This window comes from Podarcis filfolensis, assembly GCF_964270895.1.
Source record: "Podarcis filfolensis genome assembly, chromosome: 1".
Lineage (NCBI taxonomy): Eukaryota > Metazoa > Chordata > Lepidosauria > Squamata > Lacertidae > Podarcis > Podarcis filfolensis.
The window spans coordinates 112,653,099-112,680,962 of record NC_139604.1 but is presented as its reverse complement, the minus strand read 5'-3'; the positions used below and the strand labels follow the sequence as shown (position 1 = coordinate 112,680,962).

Below are 27,864 nucleotides of genomic sequence, written 5' to 3'. Positions count from 1 at the left end.
CTGTGCTTGGTTCCTGAATCAATGTTGTTTCTGCCACTCAAGAGTGCATTTTTTTCAGTTAGTGCAAGAACTTCCACTTGCACAACAGAATTGTCCCTCCCTGCCCTCTTCCACATGTACCGTATTTTCTGCCCTATAGGACGCACTTTTTCCCCTCCAAAAATGAAGGGGAAATGTATGTGCGTCCTATGGGGCGAATGCAGGCTTTCGCTGAAGCCTGGAGAGCGAGAGGGGTCGGTGCGCACCGACCCCTCTCGCTCTCCAGGCTTCAGGAAGCTATCTGCAAGCCTGGGGAGCCCGCGGGAGTTCCCGCAGGGCTCCCTAGGCTTTCGGATAGCAGCCTGTTCTGGGGGCTGGGGTCGGGGGAAGCTTGGGCTTCCCCTGCCCCAGCCCTGTGCCTGGGGGGGGGGAAAATAATTTTTTTCCCTTTATCCCCCCCAAAAAAAGAACTAGGTGCGCCCTATGGGCCGAAAAATACGGTAATTCTGCTCCCAAGTTCTGTTTGCACTGACAAGGACAAGTTGGTTGAATGCCACCCATAATTACCAGTTGCAAGGGAATAGAAGTGGAATCCTCTGAACCTGAAAATAACTTGCAAATTTTGTTTAAGCCTTACCTGTTGCAGGCAAGCTAAACTGATTACGATTCTCTCAGGCTAAAACTGAAATTCTAGATCTCCCAAACTGAAACCTAGGCTTCATATATTCAGATTTATTTTAATTATTACGCTGGGTGTGAACCAGACATAGTAGGTGGAGTTGAGGGATTAAGTTTTTTTGTGGTAAGGTGGTACTCATGCTTTCTGGTATTAGGAACACTTAGTTTTTTAAATAAGTTGCTTAGGGAGCTTAAGCCCACCTTCCTCCAAGTTTCTTTTACAACACCCAGAAGAGAATAACAGTTTTAGTTTATCGTCTGCGAAGCTTATTTATCTTCCAACTTGGCCGTGAATAATAATTACAATCTTTCAATATGTGGTATGTGTGCTGCATTGACAGAGAGGGAGAGAGAATTTCCAGAAAACTGCTGAACAGAGCACAGTAGTAGCTATTTTCACAGTTTACATACAATATCAGACTGCCCCAATTCCTTCTAAACATCAAAACTGAAATACAGCTGCACCTAAACTAGCATTTGTAGCAGAAAAATGAGATCTGTTGTTCTTCATAAACAGGAAGGAATATTCTCGTTTTCTGAAAATCTTAGAGATACACTTATGTCATTTAAAATGATATTTTTTTTATCCTCCTTTGCAGAGTATTGGGAAAGGGTCTTTATGGTGTATAGACCCAGAATATAGACAAAATCTTATCCAGGCTTTGAAAAAGACCCCCTATCACCCATATTCGCATGTGTTCAGCACCCCTCCAGCGTCTCCTCAGGCATATCAAAGGTAAGAAAACTTGAATATAATTTTAACATGGGCAGTTGCTTTTGTCTTGTCTCAAATACTGGATCAGTCAAGGTCTAGAAATCGGGGAGGGCTGCTAACAACATTATGTAGTCTAGCTTTTACTAGAATGCCTCTGCTTGATGGGCTAGCAAAGGCGATTACTGCGGCTATCACAAATTAGTTGTACTTTAACTCTTGAAAGATCCAAAGTATGCACTCTTGGTATGTAAATTTAGCTCTAGTCAATTGACTTGTGCATATTTGGGATCTTTTAAGGCACGACTAATTGTAATAAGCGATCCCAGGTATGTAATCCCGCTTAACAGCACAGGATGCACCTTTGCTGGTTTAAACCAAAACCCACCTAATTCACTCTTTTTTTGCAAGAAACACAGCAACCTGTTAGCTCTCAGTGGCCCGCTGGAAACTCATTGGTGGCCCAGTGGAGAGAAATTAGACCACAGTCTGTCTTCTGCCCTGCTATAAAGAACTACAGCAACTGCAGAAAGCATGGTAGTTCCCTAAACTTATTGGTACTTAAATCGTCGGTTAGAGCCGCAGTATGTCTTACCGGTTTTGGAGGAACTGACCTGTTCATTTGCAGTTTGTCATTGTAAGTTTCCAGTGCTCCTTTGGAGGTTTCTGAAAAACATTCTAGCTGCTTGTGCTCAGAGCCATAGCTGGAGTTTTAAAAGGGAAAGGAAACCGGCTGGGTTTTCCTCTTTGCATGAATAGATGTGTACCTCTTTGGAAGCAGGTCGCTGGTGCTTTTTGTCCTCCTAGCTCCCTATTTGGTAGATCGCTTTGTCAACGCAGCTATATAAACTTTTGCTTCTAGGTAACAGGAAGCTTCCCTTGCTGTTGTGGTTACCTGCTCTGTGAGGCGAGTGGGCCTGTTCATGGTTATGCCTGGTTGCCATAGCTCACTCCTGTTCATCTTGTAAAAAAGGTGAACCAGGACTGGTGACTTTGAAATGTCATTGGTGGGGGGAAATGGAAGTACAGTACTTGAACAGTGATTGTTTGTTTCTTGTTTGTCCTACTCAGGGGAAAGTATGAGATAATTACGGGGTATCAAACTGCCTGCTTTTCATAACAACCATTCGGGAAATGAATTATTTGTTTCTACAAATGGAGGATCAAATCACATCTGCACGTAGGACAACAATAGGCAAATTTATAAATAATAATAATTTAGAAACTTGTGTTACCTGTTGCACAAATTAGATCTAAGCTACACCCACCTGCCTGGCTGCAGATATATATGTTAAAAGCCGATAAGGAATTTTAAATGTGTATTTAGATGGGGATTTTGGGGGTGGTGCAATGCTTTTCTGCCCCCCTCCACTCAAGTTATATCACTTCTTCCCTGCTTTTTAGAAGCCAGCAACATGCAAAGTAATTTCGTTCTGGTAATGTTAATGAGGTTCTCGTGCATCTGTGTTGATCCGCGCGTTCCGTCACATGACCCAGACAATCAATCTTCAGGCAGAGATTGGGAGGAACAGCTGGGCTTTTGCAGGAGACGGCTGTATGTCTGCCCTTGCTAGGCGATTAGCGTGATGGTAACCATAGCGACTAGAACGTCTCCATAGCAACGCATAGCTGAGACAGGTGCAGTTGCATCACAAGGCTGTTGCCTGGCAAAAGGACAGGCCATTAGTACTAAGATATACGCTGTTGCCTTGGTAACGGATAACCCTACATAGCAACTACAGTGGACTTGCAGCATTTTTACCCTCCTGATTAAAGAAAATAATAAAAATAAGAGACATTCTACCAGGCTGTTGTTGTTGTTGTTGTTGTTGTTTTAATCTACGATCAGCAGCACCGGGAGCTCTCACTGCCAGGGTGTCTGTTGCTAAAAGGTGTACTGAATGTGAGATTGAGCACTGATGACAGAAGGAGGTGAAGAGCTGCGCCTAACGAATTGATACTAGCTGTAGCAAGTTGAATATTGGAGGTTAAGGCTGCCATCTCATGTTTGCCACCATTGAACTTAATGAGGTTTATGTCTTGGTAGACGTTATTAGTTGGGATGCAGGTGGCGCTATGGGTTAAACCACTGAGCCTAGGACTTGCCGATCAGAAGGTCGCTGGTTCGAATCCCCACAACGGGGTGAGCTCCTGTTGCTTGGTCCCTGCTCCTGCCAACCTAGCAGTTCAAAAGCACATCAAAGTGCAAGTAGATAAATAGGTACCGCTCCAGCGGGAAGGTAAACGGTGTTTCCGTGTTCTGCTCTGGTTCGCCAGAAGCGGCTTAGTCATGCTGGCCACATGACCCGGAAGCTGTACGCCGGCTCCCTTGGCCAATAAAGCAAGATGAGCGCCGCAACCCCAGAGTCGGTCACGACTGCACCTAATGGTCAGGGGTCCCTTTACCTAGACGTTATTAGTAGCAGCAGCGATAGTGAGATCAAGCATTTTTGCCCTGCTCTTTAGTAAAAGGTTTCCAGAGCTCTATAGGGAGGTTTGCACTCAGGCTTACTTTCTAAAATACATGACATACAAGGGGAAAGGGATGGAGAGGGAGGAGGAAAAGGGCAAGTTAGGGCACTAGTTCTTATGACGACCACCTGGGAAGGAAACTGTTTAGGGCAGAGGTTTTCAACCTTTTTGAATCCATGGCTCCCTAGACCAACTACATTATTTCTGTGGCAACCCTGTGAGGCTCAGGAGCCCAGATATCCCCCCCCTTGCCCTTTTCCAAACACCTTCCCTTATGGAGTGTTCCCTCAGCCTCCTCTCCTCTCCTCTCTCTTTGGGAGTCCTCTGGGCAGTCAGAGCTACCACTCCTGGTCTCTGAGCTGCCCCCTCTACCCCAAAGAGAGCTGCCTCCTCACACTGCCCCACAGGGGCCTGGAAAGCACACCCTGGCCAGCCCCAGAGGCACCATTCACCTGGGGAGCTTGTAGCCAGGGCTGGTGCAACAAACAGCTGTGCAGGCCTTTGGGAGGCAGAGACGCAAGAGGGCATCAGAGGAGGGAGGGAACGAAAGAGGGCCGGAGGCCAGTGTTGCTCACACCACACCCTGACCATCATTCAAGTCACCCAGGGGGCCATGGCACACTGGTTGAAAACCTCTGGTTTAGGGAGCCTAAGGGTAGAATGGCTGCAGCTAAGTGATACAGTGGTACCTCGGGTTAAGGACTTAATTCGTTCCAGAGGTCTGTTCTTAACCTGAAACTGTTCTTAACCTGAAGCACCACTTTAGCTAATGGGGCCTCCCGCTGCTGCCGGGCCGCCGGACCATGATTTCTGTTCTCATCCTGAAGCAAAATTCTGTAACCTGAAGCATATGTAACCCGAGGTACCACTGTAGTTGGAGGGGGGACCCAAAGGCAACAGGTATCTGCAGAGGCAATGGAATAGCACTGGTTCCCATCTCTACTCTGTCCTGCAGCCTGATGGAGATGTACAGAATAAAGTTATAAACTGAAACGAAAAATTAGCCAGTCCCTGGCCCCTTACGGGCCTGCTTCCATGGATAGAAGGTGCTTTTGGAGCCCTCCATTAATGGAAGAGATGGTGGTTTTCACTTATTTCCCCCTTTTCCACCAGTGTTAGAAACTGGGATAGAAAAGTTAGGAGCCAAATGGCTCCTGGGACCTGGGTTGTGGGCGCCAAAACAGAGTGTCTAGTCGCCATTGGGAGGTGGGGGTTCGGCAACACTATTTATTACTTTGATATTACGCAATTCACATAAGTGACATGGTATCACAGTTTTAACAGAAGTTGTTAATCCATGTTTAATTTGGAGTTTACAGTAAAAAATATTGGTACTGTACTTCAGTTTTCAAAACACTCTACCCTTTATTGTTAAACTCCTTAACGTATTAATTGTCCTTAACATATACTTCAAGGCTTCAAAGCACATACATTTCAGTAATCCTTGGGTGTCAGCCAGGCGCAAAAAAATTGCACCCAGACTTTTTTAGGTGCTCGCAAATAGAGAATCTTTAGGCGCAAAAAGCATCTGGCACCCTGCTAATTTCTAACCCTGCTTTCCACACCCTTGCTGTTCTGGATTTTTTTTTCATGATGGGTGGGGGAGAACGCCTTTATAGAGGTTACCCTGAGCTCCTCGGAGGAAGGGCAGAATAAAAATGCAATAAAAGTATGTACAGCGTCCCCAGCCCACCCCTGCAACCACAATCCCTCATGCTTGGGTTGGGTTACAGTCTAAAACATTTATTGCCCAGGTAGAAATTTAAAGCAAAATGTGTGCCATAAACATCAACCACTGCTAGAACCTTCACTTCGGCTGCCAAATCCAGGCCAAAGGGAGGAAGGAGTCTGAATAATGTTTCCAAAAGTGCCTCTGGCAATTTGGGACCAGGTTACCGAAAGGTCATCTGCCCCCTGTATAGACCTGTAACATCACTTAGGTTATCTGGGGGAAATTCTGTTCATGGCATTGCACCCCACTGAATGCCATACAGCAGTGACCCCCCCAAAACCAGGTGTTTTCTGTTATTACCCCTGTGTTATTCTGTTATTGTCCCTTCCCTCTGCCATATGTGAAGCAACAACCATAAGTTGCATCAGACATCTTGTAAAGACTTCTTTTTTAGCCCAGACTTTCCCTCACCCGTAAGGTCAGACTCTATTTTATGCATTTGAATCCCCTGAATGCCTATTTTATTTGTTTTTAATATGCTTTTATGCTGTGTTTAATTGGTCTTGGGTTGTATTTTTGTTTTTGTTTGGTCTTGGGTTGTATTTTTGTTTTGTTTTGTTTTGAAATGCACACCACATAAGAAAATTTACAAACACCAAGCAGTTTACAAATGCTTTTAACTAAACTAAGTCAGCCATTGGGAGAAGCACCTCTGGGTGCCGTTGCAGTCTGGCCCCTTAATTTTCCACGTGAAATCAGATCGAAGAGGAGGTTTCTGAAGGACAATTCATTTTTAGGCTTTTATAGGAACTGCCGTCTGCTATACCTGTCTTGGCAACTTCTCAGCCTTTTTATTTGAATGCTGTGAACTGTCCTTGGGGTGTACTTGAAGGCTGCTCAGAAACATCACCAGGTGCCAAATTCTGCCTGCAGTGAATACACTAATTATTTATGTATGTGTTTATTTCAGGTGCTTATATTCCACTTTTCGTCAAGCAGTGACCAAAGCAGTTTCCAATTTATTAAGCCAGAACACCGTAATTTGAAAATTTATAAAATGCCACTAAAACCACCAACAATTTAATTTATAATAAAAATAACTATTGCAGAACAACCCCCTCCCCCTCAACTCAGAGCAATCCAAATCTTACTTCAGACCAGCACTGAAGGAATTTCAGTGGCTGATGCCCAGACACAACTTGAGGAAGTGCATTTGACCTTCTCAAAGCCCTAACAAGCTTAGATTGGGCAGATTTTTGAGCTTATCTACTCCCATGTGAACCTCCTGGTGATCTTCTGGTGATGCTTTGTAAGTTGTTCCATGTGCCACCTCCTCCATGGATTTGGCCGATAGCGTCCTTGCACGAAATTTTCAAGAAAAAAGATGGGATATGAGTCGAAATAACTGGTCACTGGAGAACAACAGCAGCTGGTTGGCCGTTGTGGGAAATAATAATAATAATAATTATAATAATAATATTTTTTTATTTATACCCCGCCCTGCCCAGCCAAGGCCGGGCTCAGAGCGGCTTACAAGCAATAATAAAACAAGATTAATGATTACTACTTAAAAACAAAAATAAAATACAACATTAAAATAATGGAACATTAAAATATTAAAATGTAGCCTCATCACAGGAGGAGAAGGAAAAGAAAAAAGAAAGAGAGCGAGGGAGGGAATCAAATTGGCTCCAAGCCAAAGGCCAGGCGGAACAACTCTGTCTTACAGGCCCTGCGGAAAGAAATCAGATCCTGCAGGGCCCTGGTCTCATGAGGCAGAGCGTTCCACCAGGCCGGAGCCAGAGTTGAAAAGGCCCTGGCTCTGGTTGAGGCCAATCTAACTTCCTTAGGGCCTGGGACCACTAGAGTGTTGTTATTTATGGACCTTGAGGCTCTCCGTGGGGCATACCAGGAGAGGCAGTCCCGTAGGTACGAGGGTCCTAGGCCATGAAGGACTTTAAAGGTCAAAAGCAGCACCTTAAATCTGACCCTGTACTCCACCGGGAGCCAGTGCAGCTTGAAAAGCACTGGGTGAATATGCTCCCATGGCAGAGACCCCGTGAGGAGCCTCGCTGCAGCATTCTGTACCCGCTGGAGTTTCTGGGACAGCTTCAAGGGCAGCCCCACGTAGAGTGAATTACAATAGTCAAGCCTGGAGATGACCGTCGCATGGATCACTGTGGCCAGGTCGGGGCGGGAAAGGTAAGGGACCAACTGCTTGATGCGGCGAAGGTGGAAAAATGTCGCCTTGGCTGTTGCTCTAACTTGTGCCTCCCTGGAAAGGGAGGCGTCAAGGATTACACCCAAACTCTTAACGGAAGGCAATGGCACTAATTGGGCCCCCGCAAGAGAAGGGAGTTGGTCCCTCATCCCCATGCCATCCCGACCCAGCCATAGGACCTCTGTCTTCGAAGGATTTAGTTTCAATCGGCTCCCACGAAACCATCCAGCCACAGCTTCCAAGCATCTGGTCAGTGTGTTCGGGGCCGAGTCGGTGTGGCCATCCATCAGCAGATAGAGCTGAGTGTCATCAGCATATTGGAATGTCAGACTCAACAAGGCAGCTGTGGGGAACGTTTGGCCCTCCAGATGTTGCCAAACTACAATTCCCATTGGCCATGCTTGCGTAGCTGATACAGGTTGTAGTACAGCAACATCTGGAAGGTCAGAGGTTCCTCACACCCGCAGTAGGCCTCTTATCCACCAGGAATCTTAGATCATTTCATCCAACAGCTGGCGTGACCTTGAGTGGAGTTAACGGTAGAAACGAGAGCTCATGCTTTGCACATGTAAGTTTCTAGGTTCAGTCCGTGACATCCACAATTAAAAAGGATCTTAGGAACATGGGAAGCTTGTCAGGGCCTTGTACTGAATCTGACCATTGGGCTGGCTTTCCTACCCTTACCTGGAGAAGCCACAGAGTTAACCCAGGACCGTTTCCGTGTAAAACATCTGCTCTACTATTAAGCTGTAGGTTCTGCTATAACCTGGAAAAGTCGCTGCCAATCAGGCTTGCTGTTGCTAAATTGGCCAGTGGCTTGACTTTGTGTTAAGCCAGCTCCTTATTTGAATCATGCCATTCTTTAATAATAATAATAATAATAATAATAATAATAATAATAATAATAATTTATTTGTACCCCACCCATCTGGCTGGGTTTCCCCAGCCACTCTGGGCGGCCTCCAACAAAGATTAGGTAAAGGTAAAGGTACCCCTGCCCATACGGGCCAGTCGTGTCCGACTCTAGGGTTGTGCGCCCATCTCACTTAAGAGGCCGGGGGCCAGCGCTGTCTGGAGACACTTCCGGGTCACGTGGCCAGCGTGACGAAGCTGCTCTGGCGAGCCAGCACCAGCGCAGCACACGGAAACTCCGTTCACCTTCCCGCTATAAAGCGGTACCTATTTATCTACTTGCACTTAAGGGTGCTTTCGAACTGCTAGGTGGGCAGGAGCTGGGACCGAAAGACGGGAGCTCACCCCGCCGTGGGGATTCGAACCGCCGACCATACGATCGGCAAGTCCTAGGCACTGAGGTTTTACCCACAGCGCCACCCGCGTCCCTCCAACAAAGATTAAAAATACATTAAAATGTCACACATTAAAAACTTCCAATGAGTTAAAAACCGTTGGAACTGGGTTTCCTTCAGGCTTGGGTTTCATTAGTATTTCCTCCCTCCCTCCGTAACTGATCCAACCGCCTCAGAGGGGTCTGGAAGGGTCTGAGTTAGAATTGATTAACGGATCTGATACTCTCTCATCATCAAGCTATAGGAGTGGCTTTCTCAGCACTGAAAGTAACTTTCCCACTTTAGATGGTTAAATTAACAAAGCAAGAAAGATAGCATTATACCCAGGGGCTGTGGGTGTCAGCCCCGCCCCGCTCTGATTAGATCTTGTACTCCTTTTCTGCGCTGCTTAGAATTTCGGGTGGTGAACCTAGACCTATATCTTGCTGTTTGTTTGTTTTATGGTCCCTCTGAATATTCAGTTCCTACCTTCCCCTTGTTTTCTGTCTGTGTGCCAGAGGTGGGGAACCAGAGACCAAACGCTGGCCTTCAGTACTCTCCTCAGGCCACACACCCCTCCCCAACCACACCTCAAACTAGCCATGTTTCATACCTTTCTTGCATGTCTTTGCCTGGCTAGAATGTGCCCTTAAACTTTGGATAATGATTTTTGCTGACCGGCTGGAGGATGGAAATGGGTGTGTGAGTGTGTGCAGAAACTTGGCTTCTGGACAAAATGTACATTCATAGCTCTGCCGGCTCTGGCCTCTGGTCCCACACACCACTCGCATGTGGTCCCCTTACAAGTTGCTCAGAAAGGAGTGTGTCTGAAAACAGGGTCCCTGCTCCCTGCTACTCATTTAAGTAACTGCATCATGTATCCTAGAAAATAGACCAGGCATAGGCAAGCTCAGCCCTCCAGATGTTTTGGGACTACAATTTCCATCCCTGACCACTGATCCTGTTAGCTAGGGATGATGAGAGTTGTAGTCTCAAAACATCTGGAGGGCCGAGTTTGCCTATGCCTGAAATAGACTCTAGTTCACACAAGTTTATGCCAGTGAAAATGCAACAGCTTTTAAGATGCTACAGGCAGTCTTACTATAAGAAGGCACAATTCGTTTCTTTTGAAACATTCCTATCCTGAATTTTCCTTAACTGGGCATAAAAAGAATAAATTACGAAAGGTGTTAAAAATAAAATTGTCATACTTTCCCTTCCCTCATTTGGAAAACTCGAGCAGTCCTTGGCATTTTAAGCAATTTCTAGTTAAGATTCTGGGATATTGGATTACCTCCTGATTGGTAAAGCACTTCATTTCTCGTTTACTGAAATTGCTAATGCTAGTGCCGTTGCACAAAGGGGCTTCTGGGAAGCTGTTAAAAGACGCAATTTGACACTGAAATAATTTCACCAAATGCTGGCTGTCAGTTCTTCAATAATGGACGTGCTTATCTATATAACTTTGTGTGTATATAGGAGAAACATTCAGCTTGTCCAAATTGTCTTGTGCTGGAAACTTGTATAACTAGTTTTCAGAAACAATTAGTGTCTCCAAAGGAGGAGCAGGCTCCCATTTGCCAGTCAGCGTTTTGTAAGAAGTTGCAAAGTGAAATTGTGGTTTTAGGTGTGCAGATGCTATCTTCAAAGGAAAGTTGTGTGGCAGCATTCCATCGCCTCCCCCAAAGCTCTGAAAGACCGACACCTTTGGCTCCATAGCTGAGTGACTAAAATTAATAAACTACACGCGGAATAACTTTTAATTCCCCCAATATTAAGATGCCTCTAGGGGGCTGGATTAACGGAAGGAATTACAAGGTTTATACAGCTCTGCTGGCAGGATCCCGTGGAGGCAAATTGACCCACTGTTTGTGTCTTTCAAACCTCGCAGAGAAACAAATATTGAAGTTTGTCGCCAACTGTTCCAGAGCTCATTCTGCTGAATACTTAGCTGCCATGCATTGTTTTCTATTATAGTTCTCTGCGACATTTTGGAGCAGCGACAGCATCAGAACACAGGACTCTGCCACATGCTGGATGCTATTGAACACTATAGCTCTGCTCATGCAACAGACATCTCTGTATCCTCTCCCTCTTTGTCCCTTCCAGTGCCTCACATACCCTTAAAATCAGTTCCATAGGGCTGCAGGATCCTTCAGAGCAGATTTGAGGGCGGGTGGGAAAAGAGTATATGAAAGTCCCATTGTTCAAGTGGATTTTCAATCATGGAGCATTGGATCCAAACCACTGAATATTCCGAACCTGGTGCCCTCCAGATGTTTCGGACTACAACTTCCATCAGCCCCATCCAGAACCTCTGCAGCTCCTTGAGCTGCTTGGAAGTGTAGTCATTAACCTAATTTGGGAAACTATGGTCTAAATGAGGCATGCAGCCTAAAGGAGCACATTCCCTAGTGAGCAACCTTCTGTGTGCCTGCATATGGGTGGTGGAAACAAGTGAGTCGGGAGCAATGGGTGCAATTTTTGTACAGTAAGCTATATTCCAGCCACCCAAATTCAGATGTTTCTACACATAACAAACAGCACACAGCATCCAAAATTTGGAGACATACTAAAGGTAGCCAAGTGGGACGCGGGTGGCGCTGTGGGTTAAACCACAGAGCCTAGGACTTGCTGATCAGAAGGTCGGCGGTTTGAATCCCCGCGACGGGGTGAGCTCCCATTGCTCGGTCCCTGCTCCTGCCAACCTAGCAGTTTGAAAGCACATCAAAGTGCAAGTAGATAAATAGGTACCGCTCCAGCGGGAAGGTAAACGGCGTTTCCCTGTGCTCCTCTGGTTCGCCAGAAGCGGCTTAGTCATGCTGGCCACATGACCCGGAAGCTGTACGCCGGCTTCCTTGGCCAATAAAGCGGGATGAGCGCCGCAACCCCAGAGTCGGTCACGACTGGACCTAATGTTCAGGGGTCCCTTTACCTTTAAAGGTAACCAAAGCAAAGTTACGCAGCAGCAGCAGCAGCAGCAGCAAGGAAAAGCTCTTGAAACCAAAAAAATCCAACTTGGTAGGGGAAAAAATACATAACTGCAGATCTCTTGGGGAAAGAGAATGCCATCCGTTGTGTGAGAACTGGAAGATGGGGGGCGTTTTTAAGTGTTGCTACCTCTCCTGAGCCTCATAAGGGGTCAGGCATATTAGTTAGAATTTGAACCAATAGAACAAAAATCCACCCACATTGTCCTTCTGAACTTACACTAAATAAAGCAAAGTTATATGATTGCACTTTCCTTAGCAGCTGATGCCATTGCTGAAGTCAACACTTTTTAAAGTTAACTTCTGGGAAATACACCTATTTGCAGTGTTTGTAATGTATCCCCACAGAATGTATATCCTTCCTATAAAAAGTGTTTGCAGAGCTAAAGCAAAGCTATTGACTCACTGGCTGACTTCTCTTTGTAACTTTCTGATGTCCCAACATTCATTTTCTTTCCTCAGAACAAATTCTTTCGGTTGTAAAAAAAAAAAAGAAAAGAAAACATGCTTGCACTTAACAAGGAAATGGGAAAATCTTTCAAAGTAGCTTTCCTTTCAGAAAAAGAAACAGCATTTTGCATCATCCCACATAATTCAAAATATATGCTATCAAAGTAAGTGCCAATACATAATAGTTTGGGTGAAATGCACTGTATTCATCTTTTCTCATATCCGTATCATAGCTCTTAAATCTCAAAGGTTGGCTTGATGGAGACAGTAATAATAGTTGTAAAAGGCTTTCTGTGCTGAGTTTGGCAGTGTTTTCCTTTAGCCCCTTCCCACCCCACAAATCAACCAAAATGATCTTGGGGTTAGAGGACGTTCTCTTCAATTTGGCTGTTTTCGTGTGTGTAGGCAAAAGGCAGCCAGGGTGGCAGACTTGACATAGACGCTTAGAAAATTAGGCATGTTGCAGTTATTTGTTTGTTTGTTTGTTTTCTGGTTAGAGGAATGTTTCTCTCCCCCCCCCCCCAATGTTTCAACTCTGAATCATCCATTTGAAACTGGTTGGCAATAGATTAAGGGCAGAAAATGTATAGCCAGCTTACAGAATTCCTTGCCACAAGATGTTGTGACAGCCGCTAGTCTTCGATAGGCTTAGGTGGAAATGTATGGAAGGCTGACCTACTAATGGGAATCTCCCAAGTCCTACTTTAGGAGACAGGATGCTGGACTGATCTAACTGGGCTGCTTTTCCTCTTCTTCTTTCAGCTTAGTTTGGAATAAAAAGCCTTTGTTTCATTTTGATGCTTTCCCCCCACTCCAACTTCTGAATTTGGTGAATTGATCAGCCTCTAATAAGTATTTTTAAAAACTTGTGAGTTGCTCCTTAAGCTGCTCATGTGCTGAGTCTCAAAGCCAGCTCACTCAAGATTATATCCTGTATGAGGCATAGGCAAACTCAGCCCTCCAGATGTTTTGAGACTACAGTTCCCATCATCCCTGACCACTGGTCCTGTTACCTAGGGATGATGGGAGTTGTAGTCCCAAAACATCTGGAGGGCCGAGTTTGCCTATGCCTGTCCTATATGGATACAGGTTTTGTGTTGAAAAGCCATGTGTGGAGACACAACTTTTAGTGCCGAAGACCACAATATATGTGTGGTGTGTGTACATACTTCTTGCACACCGCAGGCTAGGAACATTTTTCAGCCTACAGGACACATTCCTTCGTGCGCAATCTTCCAGGTGCCATGTAGTATAATAGCCTGCATTTGAAGCATGCAGAAGTCAGAGGTTTACACACCCTTACCTGTTCATCCTCAAATCAGGGCAAGTAAGAGGCAATGTCATAGCTCAAGGACGCATTTCTTCCTGGCAAAAGCATTAAAGGAGAGCATGTAGCAGAACTTCTGAGTGGCATGACCTCAGGAGACACCCAAGGACCAGGTCAGCTTCCAAGTGCCAAATTCGGGTCCTACCTCTGAAGTTGCCTTCCTCTCTCCTATACACAGGGCCATCTTACCCATAGGCGCTAAGGGTGCCAGGCCGAGAGTCTGGGGCCCAAGAGTTGAGTCCGGGGAAGAGCCCACCCATTGGTCGGAGCGCCGAGGCGGGCTCTTCTGCTGCAGGCGGTTCTCCACCCCAACCCCCGCCCTCCTGCCCAGCGTCTGATGGCAGTCATCGTCGTCAAAGTCTTAAGGTGCCACAGGACCAAAGCGAGTGGGTGCTCTGGGTCACCGGATGCGCTTTTACGAGCCGCCCACAGAGGCTTGCCACTTCCCTCCTTCCCTTTCTCTGCCTCCCAAATTTTAGGCACCTTGCTGTGAGCAGGGAGGGGAATGCAGATGACAAAGAAATAGGCTCGGCCATTTTATTTGATTTGTAAACCCCTCCCTGTCGCCAACACCTGGCATCTGACTGAGCTCCAGCTGCAGCAGTTCCATCCAGAAGGGGGGGGGGCCGCTGGGCGAATTTTTGCACCCCGGTGCCACATATGCTTAAGACAGCCCTGCCTGTACAAGAAGGATATGCTAGCGGGGGGACGGAACCTATTTCACACAAAGCCAACCTCTTGACTAAAGAACACGGGTCTTATTTACTTCTGTAGGTACCCTGTGCTTTTGAATACATGAATAATATCACTTGCGCATTGGAAAGAGCAGTATTGTACTTGCTAATGCTTCCTTTTTATAGCACCAAGGAATGAAAAGCTGTTTACTAGTAAGTTAATAGTTTAAGTGTCTGAAGGACCACCATCTGGAAATTCAGTTGGATCACATATATTTTGCAGCTTGTGGTTGTAATAATTTTCTATATAAGCAAAATGCTTCAAAGCCTACAGGGCGAGGTGCTAATTTAGTCTCCACTATTGGTTATAATTTTGAAAGTGGGTGTAATTTACACCCTCTCTTTTTAGAACATTTATCCTGCTTTTTCAGTTGAGGGCACCGGTCAAAATATGTTGTTTTTCTGGCTTCAATAAAGTTAATGGATTTTAACTGTGACATTTTCCTTGTTTGAAGTGTTGCTGTGGGACTGAAATTCTTAGAACAACCCCCAAGATCATCACTACGGTAACTGGTGTGTGTATCGAAGAAACAAACAGTTCTGTTATTTTTCCAAAAATCCTAGTTCCATGAAGAACACAACTATGAATTATTATTTTATTTATTTTTGTTTGTATCCCTTCATACCACACAAATGGTCTTACAGAGCAGCTTTCCACAGCTAGCTGTATGAACAAAACCCATTTAAACAAAAATATGTGTCAATTAAATCTTTATATTAAATAACAATATTAAATACTATATTAAATATTTTTCAAGCATCAAAGGTACACAGAAGTCGAGATTAAGGGACTTTCTGCATTTATAGTGGAACCGTTGCTGTTTTTTCCAAGTTTTTTGGGCATGTGGCCAGACAAGGCCAGTATCGTTCAGCTAGTATTCGGGAATAACGTATTCAAAAATGTTTTGAGAGCTTGTAATCAAATGGGCAGCCCGTTTTTGCACTAATGAAGTTATTGAGCAGCCTTCAGCGTGAAAGAAAGCCATTTACAACAGTGATCAATAATGAAATACTTAACGACACATGTGTTTGTGTTTCAAACTGCAAAAGTACAGAGCGAATTACTGATGTCCAGCCTGGAGGTTACCAAACCCCTTTCGTGTCAGGGGACCAGGCTGTCATCACCTTGGAGTGGCCAGAGCTGGTACTAAATGTTAGAGGCTGCTCCTTGAGACTCCTGGAGTAATGCTGAGTTGAGCAGTTGCCTCAGGTTTATGCACCATCCAGAACCAGGGGAGCAAACCAAGCACACACACACACGCACCTCTGCTTCTTGTCTGAATTGAACTTGACCGTTATTAATTCAGTCTAATCCAGTTCACCACTGTCCCTCAGGCACTTCTTGAGAGTTTCCATTGTTTCGTTGGATCGTGTAGAACAGGGGACGGCAAAGTTTTCGTGGCTTGGGCTGGTTCACGGTCCCGCAAACGCTGCGGTGGGCCGGAGTGTGTGCACGCATGCGCAAACGCTATTTCTGGCGCGAAGGAGGCGTGCGCAGCTCCCCATTGGCTACAGGAGCTTCCTGCAGCCAATGGGAAGCCGGCCAGTGTCGCGGAAGGCGGTCCCCACTCTGCTACGTGCTGGTTTAGCGCAGCACATGGGAGCCGACTAAGCAGGCGGCGAGGGTCCATGGGTCGGTTAAATAACCCCCATGGGCCGCTTGTGGCCCATGGGCCTTAGGTTGCCGACCCCTGGTGTAGAAACTTAAAATACTACAAGCGTGGTGTTGGCTCCTCACCTCAGATTTGGCTCTCCCTGGTTTTAGTCAGAAGCTCCAACCCAGGCAGTCGAAACCTTTGGTCCACAGTTTAACGTGGCCTCTCAGTCCAGCTCCCGGCCCTCTCCCTAGATCCCGCCTTCATTCTGAAGTAAGCTGGCCATGTAGGAAGATTGAATCTTCCTTCTTTTCCTGTCTGGCCAGATCATTGCGTTCCCTGTCTGTGCTCACTTGAGAGAGTGGTGCCCAGAAGGGGGGAAAGGGGGGCGGGTTGTAGTCTCGGAGGGGGCCTTGCCCTCTTTGGGCCCACCTGCTGCCATTATGTAGTGCGGGTGGCGCTGTGGTCTAAACCACTGAGCCTCTTGGGCTTGCCGATCAGAAAGTCGGTGGTTCAAATCTCTACGACAGGGTGAGCTCCCGTTGCTCTGTCCCAGGTCCTGCCAACCTAGCAGTTGAAAGCACACCAGTCCAAGTAGATAAATAGGTACTTCTGCAGCGGGAAGGTAAACGACGTTTCTGTGTGCTCTGGTTTCCGTCACAGTGTTCCATTGCGCCAGAAGCGGTTTAGTCATGCTGGCCACATGACCTGGAAAGCTGCCTCTGGAAAAACGCCGGCTCCCTTGGCCTGAAGCAAGATGAGCCCCACATCCCATAGGTGCCTTTGACTGAACTTAACCATCCAGGGGTCCTTTACCTTTACCTTTTTTATTATGTAGTAACTTGAGCCATTTTCTCCTGAAAGAATTTGACACTTGGGGCGGGGTTTCCCACCCCTGTTCTAACCACTGCACAGAGATGTTTTTCACAGCGGGTAGGATATACCCTTCTCTGAAGGGAGAGACTTTGATCATCCCTTTGCCAATACTGGATGTCCATTTTGGGTTTCCCTTTGAGCACTAGTAACTAGTGCCAGTCTGGGACTGGAGAGGTCCAGGTTGAAATTCCCCACTCAGCCATGAAGCCGTAGAACTCTAGAACTGTAGAATTGGAAGGGACCCCAAGGGCCATCTAGTCCAACCCCCTGCAGTGCAGAAATATTCTTGCCTAACGTGGGAATCGAACCTGCAGCCCTCAGATTAAGAGCCTCATGTTCCATCCCAGCACCAGTCACTGTTGTCTTAAATCTAGCCTACCTCTTAGGGTTGTTGTAAGCGGGGAGAAATGTGAACACGGCTTGCTCTTTTTGGAGGAAAGGCAGGATATCAAATGTAATGAATAAATAGCTGAAAGAAGGAGATGCTATGAGTTCTTTAAAAAATGAACACCATACAACCCCAAAGAGATTAACTTATTTGTAATGTCTCCTTTCTCCATTGCCTTAAAAATGTTCCCATTTTTCCTCCCTCAACTTGTTGCATTGAGATCTTAAAGGTTTGCTGGATTCAGCTGCTGTTTTTATCTCTTGAGAAGCAAAAGAAGTGGAAAAGCAAACTTTAAAATGCCTGCCTCTGTTAATAAAACTAAACTGCCTTAACATTCTGTGCAGGCAGATAACTGAAATATTCTCTTTGCCCCCAACCCCAAACCCTTAATTGACAGTGAAGCCTGCCTCTGTAAAATCTTGGTGCTCAAACTGTGAGACTTAATAATTGGCAAAAAGAGTTCTGGTGGGGTTCTTTTTTTAAAAAAAGTTACACCCCCAGGGCAGAGGACCCCTCTGCTTTGGCACCCTGATCTTCTGAGCACCTAAATAATATTAGAAAAGGAGGAAGGGAAGGAGGGTGGAAATGGCAAGAGGCTGGAATTCTGGCACCAATTAGTCTTGAGATTACTTAAAGAGGATTGCAATTTCAAGGCAAAAAAGAGTAGGGAGTGGGGTAAAGGGATTTGAAATGAGATTATGGGACCTAAAAGTGCCTTTCTTTTGTTAAGGAAATAATTCAACAGTTTTGTTCAAGCTGCTGCTGCGACAATCCAGTTTAGAAAACTTGTAAATGTGAGATCAGCATCCTGTGGCTTTGGAGATGCAGCTGATCCCATTTTTCGTTTATTTGAAAAAAAACCCCCAACAGTTCCCCCACCCCCTCCAGCAGCTAAGCAAGTTAGACCTGGTTAGTGGGGTAGAAGTGGAAGGATCATTAGGCGCGAGTGATCATGCTCTTCTGAAGTTTACTATACAGCGGAAAGGAGGAGCCAAGCATACTAGGACTCAATTTCTTGACTTTAAGAAAGCCGACTTCATAAAACTTAGGGAAGTGCTGGGTGAGATCCCATGGACAGTAATACTAAAAGGAAAGGGAGTTCATGATGGCTGGGAGTTTGTTAAGAGTTAAGAGTTGTGTAAAAGCACAACTTCAGGCAATACCAATGAGACGGAAACATGGAAGGTGCCTAAAGAAGCCAGGGTGACTATCTAAAGAACTTTTAACTGAGTTAAGATTAAAAAAGGATGTGTACAAAAAATGGAAAAGGGGGGAAACCACCAAAGAGGAATTCAAACAAATAGCCAGCACGTGTAGACAGAAAGTCAGAAAAGCTAAAGCACAGAATGAACTCAGGCTTGCTAGAGAGGTTAAAAGCAACAAAAAAGGCTTTTATGGGTATGTTCGTAGCAAAAGGAAGAACAAAGAAACAGTGGGGTCACTCAGAGGAGAAGATGGTGAAATGCAAACAGGGGACACAGAAAGGGCTGAACTCCTCAATGCCTTCTTTGCCTCAGTCTTCTCCGATAAAGAAAACAATGCCCGACCTGAAGAATTTGGAGCAAATGATTCAGCAGAGGAAACACAGCCCAGAATAACTAAGGAGATAGTACAAGAATACTTGGCTAGTCTAGATGTATTCAAGTCTCCAGGGCCAGATGAACTGCATCCAAGAGTATTAAAAGAACTGGCAGATGTGATTTCAGAACCACTGGCAGTCATCTTTGAGAATTCCTGGAGAACAGGCGAAGTCCCGGCAGACTGGAGGAGGGCAAATGTTGTCCCTATTTTCAAAAAGGGGAAAAGAGAGGACCCAAATAATTACCGCCCAGGCAGTCTGACATCAATACCAGGGAAGACTCTGGAGCAGATCATTAAGCAAACAGTCTGTGAGCACCTAGAAAGGAATGCTGTGATCACCAATAGTCAGCATGGATTTCTGAAAAATAAGTCATGTCAGACTAACCTGATCTCGTTTTTTGACAGAATTACAAGCCTGGTAGATGAAGGGAACACAGTGGATGTAGCCTACCTTGATTTCAGCAAGGCATTTGACAAGGTGCCCCATGATATTCTTGTAAAGAAGCTGGTAAAATGCGGTCTTGACTATGCTACCACTCAGTGGATTTGTAACTGGCTGACTGACCGAACCCAAAGGGTGCTCATCAATGGTTCCTCTTCATCCTGGAGAAGAGTGACTAGTGGGGTGCCACAGGGTTCTGTCTTGGGCCCGGTCTTATTCAACATCTTTATAAACGACTTGGATGATGGACTCAAGGGCATCCTGATCAAATTTGCAGATGACACCAAACTGGGAGGGGTGGCTAACACCCCAGAGGACAGGATCACACTTCAAAACGACCTTGACAGATTAGAGAACTGGGCCAAAACAAACAAGATGAATTTTAACAGGGAGAAATGTAAAGTATTGCACTTGGGCAAAAAAAATGAGAGGCACAAATACAAGATGGGTGACACCTGGCTTGAGAGCAGTACATGTGAAAAGGATCTAGGAGTCTTGGTGGACCACAAACTTGACATGAGCCAACAGTGTGACGCGGCAGCTAAAAAAGCCAATGCAATTCTGGGCTGCATCAATAGGAGTATAGCATCTAGATCAAGGGAAGTAATAGTGCCACTGTATTCTGCTCTGGTCAGACCTCACCTGGAGTACTGTGTCCAGTTCTGGGCACCACAGTTCAAGAAGGACACTGACAAACTGGAACGTGTCCAGAGGAGGGCAACCAAAATGGTAAAAGGCCTGGAAACGATGCCTTATGAGGAACAGCTAAGGGAGCTGGGCATGTTTAGCCTGGAGAAGAGGAGGTTAAGGGGTGATATGATAGCCATGTTCAAATATATAAAAGGATGTCACATAGAGGAGGGAGAAAGGTTGTTTTCTGCTGCTCCAGAGAAGCGGACACGGAGCAATGGATCCAAACTACAAGAAAGAAGATTCCACCTAAACATTAGGAAGAACTTCCTGACAGTAAGAGCTGTTTGACAGTGGAATTTGCTGCCAAGGAGTGTGGTGGAGTCTCCTTCTTTGGAGGTCTTTAAGCAGAGGCTTGACAACCATATGTCAGGAGTGCTCTGATGGTGTTTCCTGCTTGGCAGGGGGTTGGACTCGATGGCCCTTGTGGTCTCTTCCAACTCTATGATTCTATGATTCTATGATAAGCTATCCTAAAAGGCTAGTGCCTTAATTAAAGGCTTTGTTCTTTTTTATTTAAGGAAAGGGGAGATGGGAAACGCTATCTGAACCTCGCCTCCCCTGTTGCTTCATTTTCTTGCAGGTGTCCGGTTTGGGTCTCACTCTTCCCCCACCAACCAAATGTTTTAAAAACATGTCCTTGAGTCCTTAAAACTGTGTTTGGTGTAAATATTTTGTCCCACCCGAAGATCCACGATGGACAGCTTTCGGCTTCTAGTTCAGCAGTAGTGTTTGTAATCCTTATCTCAGCACCGAGGGCTAAGCTTGAGTCTTAAAAAAAAACAAAAACAAAACCTAAAGCCAGACAAAAATACAGGATCGGCAGATGAGAAATCAAAAGTGTTTATCTGGATAATCTGCGTCTGAACCTCTCTACTTGTTTTAAGGTCACACGAGGACTCTTCAAGACTTCTTTAAAAAAAAAACGAAAATACTTTTAATTACTATAACGTGTTTCTTAACCCAAGATGAGTTACGATTAAAATGCACAAAAAGGTACCGTATAATTAATTAGGGATATGTTGCAGGTGTGTGCATGATGGTGTATGTGAGTGATTCCTTGAGACTCCTGACCATGTTACAGTCCAGGCCAGGAATTTGTGTGAGTATCTTAAGCAGGGGTCAGCAAACCTTTTGAGCAGGTGGCCAGTCCACTGTCCCTCCGACCTTGTGGGGGGCCGGACTATATTTTGAAAAGAAAAGGGGGGGGGGAAATGAACGAATTCCTATTCCCCACAAATAACCCAGAGATGCATTTTAAATAAAAGGACACATTCTACTCATGTAAAAACACAGTGATTAGGCCAGATCCGGCCCCCGGGTCTTAGTTTGCCTACCCATGGTCTTAAGTGCTACAGCTCAGCCTGATGACATAATGATGGTAAAGAGGCTACCCTAAAGAACAGCCCTCCTGTTTTCAGATTGCAATTCAGGTTTTTTGACTTCTGTCAAGTCTCCCGTTGTGGATTATTATTTTCTTGTCGGTGGGTAGGGGGATTTTTAAGATTCCATCACCAACCTGCCAAGATCTGAGGAAAAGAGGGCGGCAAGGTCAGTTCTGCTAATAGATTGTGACAGATATTCAACTGTACCTGTCCCAAAGCGGAACAGAATGGACTTCTGCTCATGCAACTGAGCCTTCCTTCCCTTCCCTCCCTCCGCCCCCCAAACCTTCTCTGCACAGTAGAAGATTGGGCAGGGGCATGGTGGAATAATAATAATAATAATAATAATAATAATAATAATAATAATAATAATAATTTATTTGTACCCCGCTGGGTTTCCCCAGCCACTCTGGGCAGCTTCCAACAAAGATTAAAAATACATTAAAATGTAACACATAAAAATTTCCCTGAACAGGGCTGTCTTCAGATGTCTTCTAAATGTCAGGTAGTTATTTATCTCTTTGACATCTGATGGGAGGGCGTTCCAGAGGGCGGGCGCAACTACTGAGAAGGCCCTCTGCCTAGTTTCCTATAGCTTTGCTTCTTGCAGGGCGAGGTATTAAGGGGGAATCCCCTTGCACAAGGTTAGCTGTCACCTTATGATGTTTGCAAGTAGGTGCTGGAAGGTATTTTCAAGGCCACTGCACACATGTGGCACATCTTTTGAGAGAGAGAAAGGAAGAGAGAGATTTGGATTGGATGCGGTGCTTGCATACTGTGCAGCGTGATCCCCTTTTCCCCTTTTGGTAATAGCTAATCAGTCATCTGAAGAATTTTGGGCAACTGAGAGGAAGTTGACCCCTTCTGCATAAATTGTGGAAAGGTCACCACTGTTTAATGAATGGCGGCCTTACCTGCGTGATTAGTGTCATTTGTCTTGGGGAAAGTATTAAAGTGCTATGAAGTTAGTAGCGAAATAGACTTTTAGCATTCTCAGCCGGCTGACGGCAGGTTTGAGAACTGCGGTGAATACGAATGAAACCTGCACACTAAAGAGGGGGTGGCCTTAGTTTTAAAAGTGAGACAAGTCCTGCCGTTAGTCTAGCAAACCCAAAAGATAAGACACAGAAGAGGGAAAGGGGGAGAGAGGGATAAGGTGGAAACAAGCTTTTAAAGTCCAGAAGAAAGTGTTGAGCTGCACGCATATTCTATCTAGTTCAGGCCAGGCTGATCTTCCCAGACTGATTGTTCTCTTTTGAAGAGCAGTTGGTGGGTGGGAGTTCTCCCTTTGGCCTTTCCCCTTGCCTTCTGCACTCCCAAGGGCAACTGGCAGCTAGAGACTTCCAGGCAGAGAGGAGGAAAGGAAGGAGCTGTAGCTCCTTTGGCTGATGGATGGGGCCACAAAGATCTTCCTGTTTTTGTCAGGCTCCTGGTGGTCCTTCATTCCCTGATAGATGTCAGAGGCCAGGCAGTGCTTGCCCTTCAGCTCTGAAGTCCCAAGGCTGCAGTCATGTAAATTTACTGCATTCATTTCAGATTGCCAGGTGCAGGTGATGGTCGCTTGTGAGTAACCAGGCAGGACTCTGACTTGTCTTTTACAGGTTTTATTGTGCAAACTATTTACAGTGCAGAACCACAAAGTACATGTCCGTCTTAGTCACCTGCAGAATCCGGGAGTGTCCCCTTTCGGCTTCTCCCCCAGCATAAGAACTTCGGTACCCCAAGTCTCCGCCTCCCCTCTTTTCGTTTCACCCCTCTGCGAAAGCTGGGCGACAGAAGTGGCCTGCGTCCCTCCTGCCCAGCCTGGCTAGGTGAGGCGCTGGGGCTCTCAGCCCTTTCCTCGCTTGACTGGCCCCTTCCCTTTCTTCTCCACTGGAGGTGTGTTTTTTTCCACTGCTGGAGGAGGAACTGCTCCTCAGGAATTTCGGAGGCTCCCTGTATCCCTGCGGGCCCCCTGCCTCCCTCCCCTGTTCCGATGGCAGTCCCCTGACACAAATATTATAGGGGTGGAAATCCAGCCTGGTCATTTGTGTTACTTACGAATGCAGCGATCAGATCTAAATGAAATTCTCTTCAAAAAAACAGCCAAACCCAGCTTAAAATAGTTCACAAGAAACTTCAGCCCATTAACATCTGCTTTTATGCACTTGCTTCTTGAAATGAACAAACGGAGGCCACTGTCTGAGCTACCTAATAATGTTGTTGTTGTTTAGTCGTTTAGTCGTTACCGACTCTTCGTGACTCCATGGACCAGAGCACGCCAGGCACTCTTGTCTTCCACTGCCTCCCGCAGTTTGGTCAAACTCATGTTGGTAGCTTCCATAACACTATCCAACCATCTCGTCCTCTGTCGTCCCGTTCTCCTTGTGCCCTCCATCTTTCCCAGCATCAGGGTCTTTTCCAGGGAGTCTTCTCTTCTCATGAGGTGGCCAAAGTATTGGAGCCTCAGCTTCACGATTTGTCCTTCCAGTGAGCACTCAGGGCTGATTTCCTTCAGAATGGATAGGTTTGATCTTCTTGCAGTCCATGGGACTCTCAAGAGTCTCCTCCAGCACCAGAATTCAAAAGCATCAATTCTTCGGCGATCAGCCTTCTTTATGGTCCAGCTCTCACTTCCATACATTACTACTGGGAAAACCATAGCTTTTACTATACAGACCTTTGTTGGCAAGGTGATGTCTCTACTTTTTAAGATGCCGTACCTAATAATAGCTGAACATAATAGCTGAACATAAGAAGAACCTGCTGGATCAGCCCAATGGCCCATCTAGTCCACCATCCAAACAGTTACCTGTGGGAAGTTCTCAAGCAGGACTAGAACACAAGGCCATTCTCCCCTGCTGCACTTTCCAGCAACTGGTACTCAGAAGCGTTACTGCCTCCAGCCATAGAGGTAGAGCCTCATGACTAGTCGCCACCAATAGCCCTCTCCTCCATGAACTTGTCCAAACCTCTTTTAAAGCCATCACTGCCTCCTGTAGCAGTGAGTTCCATAGTTTATGCGCTGCATGAAGAAGTGCTTGATTTTATGAGTCCTGAACCTTCCCAACATTCAGCTTCATTGGATGTGCACAAGTTCTAGTGAGCACTTGTTCTTTAGATGTCCCTTTTATGAAGAGGCACGTAGTGAGACCATTGATCCCCTGCTGGTGAGGCTAGCTGACCTCCTGGAAAAGCAAAAAATTGACCTTTTCCTGTTAGGCAAAGATCATAAGACGACCCGGATGGTCACCAGATTCTGTGTACAGATCTGTAGGTGCAGACCATCCCCCGACCCAAGCTAGTTCGTTAAGAAAATCCCCAAGCTCGGTTTCATGGGTGACTCTGGGTCATCTCTCTGTGGTAGCTTATCTTAAAGTTTTAAGTGTCTATACACTTATCGCATTTACAAATTTTAAATTTATTGTTGCACATTGTTTTAAATGTTTTCCTTCTGGGATTGTACCCCCAAGTGTGTTTTATAAGCTGGTCTCCGACCGTAATAAATTATCTAAGTCTAAGTCTAAGTGTTATGAGGGAGGGAGAAAAAAACCCTTTTCCTATCCACTTTCTGTGTGCCATGCATAATTTTATAAGCTTCTATCATGTCACCAAGAGCATCTTCCCTCACCCCCGGAATGCTTTGGATTTGAGCCATTGGCCTGCAGATGACTCTTCCCTGCCAGGCTTATGAACTCCTGTGTTCTCTTTAAAATAGGATAAACTTTTCTGGCTGTCCTTAAAAAAAACACAACACAGCGGAATTGTTTTTATTAGTTATTATTTAATAGGTAATGTTTACGCTTTATTGCTAAGCATAGCCTTCTGATAGTTTTTGTAGATAGCAGGGCAGAGGCTGGTACTTTGCCCCCTGCCACCTCAGGGCCTCTTGGAATAGGGAAAAAAATGGATTGGTAGCACTTATCATAAGTAGCTGTCACCATGGTTATGCATACCATCACTGTAACATGATACAAAGCATGTGTCTGTGAAATATAAACAGAACACAAGCTGCTCCGCTAGTAAGCTCTGTGGAAGTTTGGAGGACCTGAGCAATGCAGCAGCAGAAAAGAAGAGAAACCACTTCTTAACTCTGCACGACAAAGAGTTTTGCGCTGTGCTTCTTTCTTGAATATGCATGGTTTGATAGTGTAGTGGTCATGATTAAAGAAAACTCTATGCACTTAACATACCTCCAGATTTCCAAGATTAACTGTAAATATATAGGGGCTGTGGCTAGGTCTAGATTATTATTACAGTGGTACCTCTGGTTACGTATACTTCAGGTTACATACGCTTCAGGTTACAGACTCCGCTAACCCAGAAATAGTATCTCAGGTTAAGAACTTTACCTCAGGATGAGAACAGAAATCATGCTCCGGCAGCGCGGCAGCAGCAGGAGGCCCCATTAGCTAAAGTGGTGCTTCAGGCTAAGAACAGTTTCAGGTTAAGAACAGACCTCCGCAACGAATTAAGTACTTAACCTGGGGTACCACTGTATTATAATACAACCCCCCCCTGCCCATCTGGCTGGGTTTCCCCAGCCACTGGGTGGTTTACAGCATATCTAAAAACATAATAAAAACAACAAGCATTAAAAACCTCCCAATACCGGGCTGCCTTCAGATGTCTTCTAAGGGTGGATGTGAGCAGAAGATCTTGTGTTATGGTTTGTTCATGATGTCAAATTTTGGAGGTTAAGTGTGTGTGTGTGTGTGTGTGTGTGTGTGTGTGTGTGTATGAATAAATACATCCAGGGTGTTTGAGCCATGCTACCTTGATAACAGTGTCAAAAACCGAGATAGAAAAGCTAGGAGCCAAATGGCTTCTGGGACCAGGGTTGTGGGTGCCAAAACAGGATGTCTAGTCTAGGGCGGCAACACTTTTTCTTTATTATTTTGGTAAGCATGAATTAATATGCAATTCACCTAAATGATACATTTTTAGCAGAAATGGTTAATACACGTTTAATTTGGCCTTTACAATAAAAAAGATAGGTACCACACTTCAGTTTTCAAAACACTCTCCTCTTTATTGTTAAACTCCTTAACATACTGTCTATCCTTGACCTATACTTTGAGGCTTCAAAGCACCTACATCTCAGTAATCCTTGAGTGTCAGCCAGGCACAAAAAATGGCACCCAGACTTCTGGAGGTGCTTGCAAATGGATAATCTTTAGGCACAAAATGCTCCTGGTGCCCTGCTAATTTCGAACCCTGCGTGAGAATTACCATGGATCATTCAGTGGCATAGGTGTTGTAGCCTGTTGAAGCAAAAACAATTAAGACTTCTGGCACATTAAGGACAAACAAATTCAGTAGGACATTTTGTGGACTACAGTGCATCAGATGGACGAAGTGGTCTCTTAGTTGCCTTAGGATCTTCCAGTTACTGTTGTGGTTCAAAGTATTGCCTGACTTGGACATGTACGCTCTGTCTTCTAGTTCAAACAGCGGTTTCCAATTCTGCTTTGAAGGCAGACTGATTAGTGTAACGATCTTTTTGCCCATTCAGGATGTAACAGAAATGTGATAGTTGGTGCAGATCAGCAAGTAGCAGAGAGAACTGGAGCCTGTGTTCTTATCTGGTGGAGGAACTGACAGGGCAAACCACAGGTCTCTGCCTGCAGCCCCAAGGAGTTGCACGATCCTAGCTTCCACCTTCAGTGATAGCTAACCACGTGCCTTAGGACAACTCGGAAGAAGGGCACGATCGGACATAGCCATCCCATGATACTGTTCCCAGCGACTGATAATCAAAGGTACACAACTTCTGAACAGAGAAGTTCAATGATTAGTTGTACAGTGGTACCTCGGGTAACAGACGCTTCAGGTTACAGACTGCGTTAACCCAGAAATATTACCTCGGGTTAAGAACTTTGCTTCAGGATGAGAACAGAAATTGGGCAGTGGGAGGCCCCATTAGCTAAAGTGGTGCTTCAGGTTAAGAATGGACCTCCAAAACGAATTAAGATCTTAACCCAAGGTACCACTGTAATGGCTAGTAGCCATGAGCCATGGGAGACCCAGGTTCAAATCCTCATCCAGTTCACTGGATGTCCTTGGTCCAATTGCTATCTATTTAGGCCATGGGTAGGCAAACTTAGGCCCAAGGGCCAAATCCGGCCCAATCGCCTTCTAAATCTGGCCCTCAGACGGTCTGGAAATCAGCATGTTTTCACATGAGTAGAATGTGTCCTTTTATTTAAAATGCATCTCTGGGTTATTTGTGGGGCATAGGAATTTGTTCATCCCCCCCCTCAAAATATAGTCTGGCCCCCCACAAGGTCTGAGGGACAGTGAACGGGCCCCCTGCTGAAATAGTTTGCTGATCCCAGTATTAGGCTAAATTACCTCCCAGTAGTGTTGTGAGAATAAGATGGGGTTTGGGAATGAGCCCTATGAGG

General features: G+C 45.5%; 2 protein-coding genes across 12 annotated transcripts in view; one reads left to right on the top strand and one right to left on the bottom strand.

Moving 5' to 3' along the window:
• Nucleotides 1–2,194, bottom strand: part of LOC310765725 (lysosomal enzyme trafficking factor-like) — a 32,154-nt gene extending 29,960 nt beyond the window's left edge. For 2 of the 4 annotated variants that reach the window (XR_014549764.1, XR_014549765.1), the window contains exon 1: nucleotides 1,965–2,194. The gene's annotated coding sequence lies outside the window, so the exon portion shown is untranslated. The remainder of the gene's footprint in view (nucleotides 1–1,964) is intronic. The other 2 variants (XM_083621086.1, XM_083621089.1) reach the window with 1 other exon arrangement.
• The window catches only part of FOXN3 (forkhead box N3), a 193,886-nt gene that overhangs the window by 86,930 nt on the left and 79,092 nt on the right, over nucleotides 1–27,864 (top strand). For all 8 annotated transcript variants that reach the window (XR_014548782.1, XM_083616370.1, XM_083616368.1 and 5 more), the window contains exon 3: nucleotides 1,257–1,393. Coding sequence is in view for 7 of the 8 variants with exons in the window: in XM_083616370.1 (XP_083472496.1) it covers nucleotides 1,257–1,393 (137 nt within the window). In the remaining variant the exon portion in view is untranslated. The remainder of the gene's footprint in view (nucleotides 1–1,256; nucleotides 1,394–27,864) is intronic.